Below are 7,825 nucleotides of genomic sequence, written 5' to 3'. Positions count from 1 at the left end.
TGCAGAGAACAGAAACAAAGGTATTTAGAATAGAATAGCGCTGGAAGGGACCTTGGAGGTCTTCCAGTCCAGCCCCCTGCTCAAGCAGGAGAACCTATACCATCTCGGACAAGTGACTGTCTAGCTTCTTTTTAAAAACCTCCAGTGATGGAGCGCCCACGATTTCTGGTGGCAAGCTGTTCCACTGATTAATTGTTGTCACTGTCAAGAAGTTTCTCCTTAATTCCAGGTTACTTCTCTCTTTGATCAGTTTCCAACCATTGTTTCTTGTCCTGCCCTCTGGTGTTTTGGTGAATAACGTGACCCCCTCTTCTTTGTGGCAGCCCCTCAAATACTGGGACACTGCTATCATATCTCCCCTATTTCGTCTTTTCTTTAGACTAGCCAAACCCAAGTCCCGTAGCCATTCTTCGTATGTTTTAGTCTCCAGGCCTTTGATCGTCTTAGTTACTCTTCTTTGAATTTTTTCCAAACTCGCAACTTTTTTTTTGTGATATGGTGGCCAAAATTGTCTGCAGTATTCCAGGTGTGGTCTTACTAGGCTTTTATATTTAGGAGGCTGGAGGCTAAAACATACGAGGAACATTTGCAGGAATTGGGTATGTCTAGTCTAGAGGAAAAAAAAGGCTAGGGGAGACGTGATAGCAGAGTTCCAATATTTGAGGGGCTCCTACAACAACAAGGGGGTGTCAAAATATTTTCCAAAGGACCAAAAGGCAAGATAATAAACAATGGACGGAAACTAACCAAGGAGAGAAGCAACCTAGAACTAAGGAGGAATTTCCTAACAGTGAGGACAATTAACCAGTGGAACAGCTTGCCTCCAGAAGCTGTGGGTGCTCCATCACTGGAGGCTTTCAAAAACAGATTGGTGAACCATTTCTCTGAAATGCTACAAGGTGGACTAGAAGACTTCCAAGGTCCCTTCCAAATCTGTTAGTCTATGTTCTATGACAGAGGTCTTCAAACTTGGCCCTTTTATGACTTGTGGACTTCAACTCCCAGAATTCCTCAGCCAGGCACACTGGCTGAGGAATTCTGGGAGCTGAAGTCCACAAGTCATAAAAGGGCCAAGTTTGAAGACCCCTGTTCTATGATCTGGACAAGACTCTGTCTAGAAGATATCCGTGTGACAGGATAGTCAGAAAAAAGATCTCCCTGCCTGGCTCCTTCCATGATCAGAAGGTACCCCTCCTTTGTCACCAGAGAAACTGTCTAGAACAGGGGTAGGCAACCTTGGCTCTTTTATGACTCGTGGACTTCAACTCCCAGAATTCCTGAGCCAGCCATGCTGAGGGGAAAGGGAGAGGTTTCCAAGCTGAGCCATGCTGGCTCAGGAATTCTGGGAGTTGAAGTCCAACAGTCATGAAGGGGCCATAGTTCCCCCATGCTGGCTCAAGAATTCTGGGAGTTGAAGTCCACGAGTCATAAAAGAGCCAAGGTTGCCTACCCCTGGTCTAGAATAAACGAAATACTTTGAATCTTTGTTGGAAAAGTGAACAACATGAAGGGACATTTCGTTTGGTGAACATGTTAAAAAAAAAAACCAACCCAAAATTTTGGATACAAACAATTCTGAAGATTTTAAAGGTTAAAGTAGAGCTGAAACCATAGCTTTTTCTTTTGGGATCAATGGAAAGGCGACTAGAAACAAGTCATGGATCTTCCTTTTTCTGTGTGACAACCGCAGTGACTCTATTATATGCTCACAAGACCCACAACGGAGGAATAGTTGTGAGGATGATGGAATTTGCGGAGACGGCTGAATTGACTTTTTTTGATGGGAGAAAAAACAACGTCTACATTTATTGCTGACTGGAAACCCCTTATAGGCTTTTTGCATAAAATGGGGGGGGGGAAATGCACTTAGGCTTTGTGGTTTCGTGATTAGAAAAAAAATATAAATAGAAAAGAGTGAGCTTTTTTGTAATCAAAAATAAGAGATAATTTTGAAAATCTATTTATATTTGCTTCAAAGGGAACTGGAAACTTCTCTTTCCATTTCTTTTTATTCTTGCTTGCTTGCTTTTTCCTTGCTTCGCTTCTTTTACTCTTTATTAATAAACTTAGTCAACATTTATTTTTTATAAAAAAACGCCCCTTGAACTGGACTTACTTGGGGGGTGCCCTGCCTTCAAATGGGTTGAAGGCCAGAAGAGACGACGTTTCCTTCTCGTTGGCCAGGAGTTTCCCGGATAAGTGAATGATCCACTCGTTCTGCTCGTAGGTCTTCCGCAGAAAGAGAGTTGGGGGGGGGGGAGAGAAAACACACATTTTGAGAAGCGATGAAAATGAAACGGATTTTAAGCCAAACGTGTGAACTGGAAGCCTCTGACTAATACAAGATAAAGCAATGTATTAATATATGCAGAAAACAAACCCCATATTTCATGTGTTTATTAGAGTTGGGAGAGCTCTAAACTGATTATAGGTAGATCCTCGGCTTATGACAACATTTAAGCCCAAAATTTCGCTTGCTAAGTGAGACAATTACGTGAATTTTGCCCCATTTTACCACCTTTCCTGCCACAGTCGTTAAGCGAATCGCTGCAGTGGTTCAGCTAGTGACCCGGTTGTGAAGTGAATCTGGGCTTCCCCATTGACTTTGCCTGTCAGAAGGTCGCAAAAGGGGATCACGTGACACCTCCCTTCCCGGGACGCTGCGACCGTCATAAACATGAACCAGTTGCCAAGCGTTGGGATGTTGATCACGTGACCCTGGGGACGCTGCAAAGGTTGTAACTGTGAAAAATGGCCATCGGTTGCTTTTTTCAGTGCTGTTGTAACTTCGAGTGACCACTAAATGAACTGTTGTTAAGTTCAGGACTACCTGTAGACAGTTTAGAACACACGTGTCAGCTAGAAAAAGCTTCTACTGGGACTCTTCAGAAGGATGAACATGTCAATATTGAGAAACAATATGGCTTCATATCAATTCTACACTAAAGCAAAACAGAGCTATGGCTTGGCAAATAGAGCATTGCCATAGCTGTGTGGCAAGGACCAAGTCCTCACAATGACTCATAATTTGGAGCAACAACAGTGATGTTGACCACAGCCCTTGTAGCTTTTTCAGGTTCCTGTGAAGCCAAGGGTAACCCAAGTGAGCAATTAAACCAAGATAGCCACTTCTGTATCCAATCTCCTAGAACAGGGGTAGGCAGCCTTGGCTCTTTTATGACTCGTGGACTTCAACTCCCAGAATTCCTGAGCCAGCCATGCTGAGGGGAAAGGGAGAGGTTTCCAAGTTGAGTCATGCTGGCTCAGGAATTCTGGGAGTTGAAGTCCACGAGGCATAAAAGAGCCAAGGTTGCCTACCTCTGTCCTAGAACAAAGATGAAAGTTTGACCATGTGGGTCAAACCCAAGCCCAACCTTTTGAGTGGCATCTGGACACCTTTCCTAACACCCTAATAAGTTTCTGTTGTTTTCATGACAGTCTTCTACCGATGGATTTTCTTAGGAGCAAAGAGCTTGTAAATGTTTACTCAACTGGATTAAAGAGAACTTCCAAGGAGAAGAGAAATTGAGTTGGGGGTTGAACTAGAAGCCCTCCAAGGTCTCTTTCAACTCTATTCTGATTGACTGATCGATCGACTGATTAAAATTCTGAGAAATTCTCACAGAAGCAGAATGTGGTTGTCGCTTGCCCTGAGTGACGAAATGGCAAAGTGGTTGTATATCCGGTCTTCCACTTGGGTGCATGTCTCTTTTCAACCATCTGTAACCACCCTACTTTTCCCCTGCTTTCTTGAAATCCTGGGGGAAATTCTTAAGGGGCTTTTTCAGTGCTAAAATTGAACTCTGTCCTTGAGAAATGGTTGGAAGATATTTGCTTCCCTCAGAGAAATTTGAAGAAATTTTTCTATCCAATTTCTCTGCCCACAAGTTTGGTGACGATTTTGAAAGGTCTTTTATGGCCAGTTCTTGCTACTTAAAACATCCATCATAATGAGTAATTCAACTTTCCCGTGTTCTCTCAAATAAACACTCTGAAGCCAGTACTACTCCTTGTTGAAGTGCCACTGTTAGGGGGAAAAAAAACCCCTTGTGAGCAACTGTGGAATGGAAACTCCCAGAGGGTGCTGGAAGAAAACAGAACACAAGGACACTGAGAGGATATCAACATGGTTCTCATCCGAAGAGGACACCCCGGTCCCACTCTCAAAAACCCTTCAGCTCCTGACAGGGAACATCACAGAACAGCACCTCATCTGACAGCACAGAACATAAAATAACGAAGTTGGAAGGGACCGTGGAGGTCTTCTAGTCCAGTCCCCTGCTCAAGCAGGAGACCTTATACCATTTCAGACAAGTGGCTGTCCAGTCTCTTCTTAAAAGCCTCCAGTGATGGAGCACCCACAACTTCTGAAGACAAGTCCTTCCACTGGTTAATTGTCCACTGGTTAATTGTTGCTAATATCAGGGTGGAATCCTGGTTTCTTTCCCACATTAGTGGCCTGAGTTGAGACTGAGGGCCCAAGCCCAGCAAGGAAGTTTGGAGGACCCTTTTTCCAATGCTCCCCCCTCCCTCCAGGATTCTGGAGGGAAGTAAAGAGGGGAAGAAAGAAAGAAAGAAAGAAAGAAAGAAAGAAAGAAAGAAAGAAAGAAAGAAAGAAAGAAAGAAAGAAAGAAAGAAAGAAAGAAAGAAAGAAAGACTTTCAGAGTCCAACTGCTCAAATTATTTCAAACCCACTAACTCATCAATGAGAACAATCAGAATGGCTTGCTTCTGGATGTTGTGGATGCTCCACCACTGGAGATTTTTAAGAAGAGACTGGACAGCCACTTTTATGAAATGGTATATGGTCTCCTGCTTGAGCAGGGGGTTGGACTAGAAGACCTCCAAGGTCCCTTCCAACTCTGTTATTCTGTATTCCTTCAAAATAGCTGTGCTCTGGGTACTCTTGCCCAACTGCCCTTCCCACGGAGGTGCTTTTTCTTTGCAGTTCTCATCCAGGATCAGCTCCATTTTCAAACTCAGCCTCTCTTTTGCTGGCTTCTCCCCCCTTCTTCCCATGGGGTGCAGTTCTGTCCAATTTTGGGAGTATTTGCTGGTGGACTCCTAAGTCCCTTTCACATCACTTCTTCCCAACCTTCAGCTGAGTTGGAAAGAATAATGAAAAGCAAAGGGTTATTATATCTGGCTAATCATATATTAGAAATGTTTTCTTGCTAAGTAATAGCGTGTTACAATTAAAAGCACTTCTGGTATAGCAATTAAGCAACGGCATTTTTTTCCCCTAATGCTCTTTGGAAGTGGGTGATCCAGATGGATCCACAAGTGTATACAACTTTTGATGTGCCAATATTCAAAAAGTCCTCATTCAACCACGACAGGCTTTAGGCCTCCTTTTTCTGCTTCCAATGGAAATCTGGGCATTTGTCCCAAAAGAGGAAGTTTTTCTAGAATCCGCCAGAAGCAGTGAAGAGTTCCAAAAAAACAATCTGTTGTGAGACAGGCAGAGGAGGGATGGAAATGGCTTCTCCCATACTTCTTAGTTGCTCTTCAGGAACCAGTCAAGAGTTGGATGGGCTCAACAATTCATCGGCTACCCCCCACAGTCCCGGCACCATGCCACTGAATGGAACCTAGAAGCCATTCGGCATTTTAAATTATGTTTTAATCCCCCCCCCCATTTGTTCATTGGTTCTATCGTGTCATAAACCCACTTCAATTGTCCCACCTGCATTGGAAAGATGACCATTAGATTAATAATAATAAGAAGAAGCAGAATGAAAAGACCCTGCAGCTTAAATATTCCCCTGGAAATAGTTTCTCCTTTTCCCTGTCAGGCACTTGAACCACAGATTCCAGTGAAGAAGACTCTGTGTGGCTTTCAATGGAGTCACCCCAGACAGAAGAAAACTTAGTCCTTAATTCCCTGAAGGAACTACCAAAGGTTATTAGGAATGCCCTTGCTCCAGATTCTGGATTCTTTAGAGGTTCAAAAAGATGTTTCAAGGATCAGTGACTTTCACAGCCATCCAGTGCATGGCATTATGACATTACTTGCACCATGGCAAAAATAATGTAGCAGTGACATTTTTACTGTAGACTTGTTTTCCTGGAAATACTTGCAACCCCCCCCCCCTCCCTTGTTACAGTCAGATGGACATTCTTTTTAATACTATGGTCACCTCAGAAGATAATTGCAAACCTGCCCCTTGACCCAGAGTGCTGGAAACTTAAAAAGTTTGCTCCGTTTCAATATTCAGGGGAGGAACTTTGCAAAAGCTAAAGCTAGAATATCAGAAATGAAGCAGGATGAAGGCATTTGTAATAGTTAGAGAAACTGTTATTTTCTCTACTTAGAGAAACACAACAGACAGAGAAACAGTAGTTGGAGAAACATGAGAAACGATAAAAAAAAATTAGGAAAAATTCTAACTGTGCTCATAATTCTACTACGCTAGCCAGGCAAGTACATGTGTGGCCGAAGGACTTAAACTCTTCACAATCTTTCTCTGCAGTCACAAGGTTTTACCCTGGCAGTGTTCTGTCCCCGTTCCGACCCACACACACAAACAGCCAGCCGAGGGTTAAAGACTTCTCCAGACACCACTTTACAGATAAGAAACTTGGCAGCAGCTCCGTAGCTGCCTGCCAAGACCTTTTACTCCAAACACACAGAAACAAAAACAATACACACAGTTTAAAGCCACAGCACACTACTTTGCCAGAGATTCAGCTTTTGTCCGTCACAGAGGTCCAAATGGCCACCACCACCCTTTTATAGCCTGGGGGTGTGGTCCAGTGACTCAGCTTAATCTCTGTCACGTCTCTTTTTCTGCTGCGCACGCTTGTTGCTCCTACGCTGGCGTGGATCCAGCCACAACTTTTCTTCCTCATTATCCGACACACCTGGCTCCTGGCCAATCTGAGAAACACCTGGCTCCTGGCCAATCTCAGAACCACCTGACTCCTGGTCAATCTCTTCTCCGTCAGAAGACACCTGAGGCATTGCCAAAGAGGAAGGTCCTGGAGAGGGAGGCCTGGCCATCTCCTCTCCTTCATGTTCAGAGCCTTCTTCCTCCGATAAGAGGGGCTCACAAGACGGAGCCACAACAGGCAGTTCTCAGGATCTGTGATGGATAGCAGCATTTGGATGGGCACCTTAAACATCTCAAGTGGTATCTCTCTGGATAGGCGAATCTCAACTCTTGTCACGATCTTGGGAAACAAGGTTAGTCTTAATTTAAGTGCCAGATACTCAGTTGGGTCAACTGTTTTAGAATCGCCCCGCTCAGCGGGATACTCACCTGGAAGGCAGCAAACCACATGAGCCAATCCAGGCGATAATGGTAGGGGCTGATCAGGCAGGGCCGCCTCTGCAGATTCCCTGGTTTACACTTGAATTCATACTCTTCCCAAACTGCAGCAGGATCATTGGGGTCTGAACTGGAAGTCCCTTGGATTACAATCTCGGTTCTCTCTTTGGTTATGCTGCAAGAGAGAAGAGGGGTGTGTGTGACATGATAGCAGTGTTCCAGTATTTGAGGGGCTGCCACAAAAAAGAAGGGGTCAAATTATTCTCCAAAGTACCAGAGGGCAGGAGAAGAAACAATGGTTGGAAACGGAACAAAGAGAGAAGCAACCTGGAATTAAGGAGAAACTTCCTAACAGTGAAGAAAAGCTTGCCTCCAGAAATCGTGGGCACTCCATCACTGGAGATGGAGTCTGGACAGTCACTTATCTAAGATGGTATATAGGCTATCCTGTTTCAGCAGGGGGCTGGACTAGAAGACCTCCAAGGTCCCTTTCAACTTCTATTCTATTCTATTCTATTCTATTCTATTCTATTCTATTCTATTCTATTCTATTC

At 44.1% G+C, this 7,825-nt stretch overlaps 1 protein-coding gene across 1 annotated transcript in view; it reads right to left on the bottom strand.

Moving 5' to 3' along the window:
• Nucleotides 1-7,439, bottom strand: part of LOC107295214 (lipase maturation factor 1-like) — a 13,713-nt gene extending 6,274 nt beyond the window's left edge. The window contains exons 1-2 of the mRNA XM_015824517.1: nt 7,263-7,439; nt 2,117-2,229 (exon numbers count right to left, since the gene is read on the bottom strand). Of these exons, the coding sequence (XP_015680003.1) occupies nt 2,117-2,229; nt 7,263-7,283 (134 nt within the window). The 5' untranslated portion in view covers nt 7,284-7,439. The remainder of the gene's footprint in view (nt 1-2,116; nt 2,230-7,262) is intronic.
• Nucleotides 7,440-7,825: the final 386 nt, after the last annotated feature.

This window comes from Protobothrops mucrosquamatus, unplaced genomic scaffold (assembly GCF_001527695.2).
Source record: "Protobothrops mucrosquamatus isolate PMUCROS unplaced genomic scaffold, P.Mucros_1.0 scaffold2270, whole genome shotgun sequence".
Classification (NCBI taxonomy): domain Eukaryota; kingdom Metazoa; phylum Chordata; class Lepidosauria; order Squamata; family Viperidae; genus Protobothrops; species Protobothrops mucrosquamatus.
The sequence above is the reverse complement of the archived record's forward strand: the minus strand, read 5'-3'. Positions and strand labels throughout refer to the sequence as shown.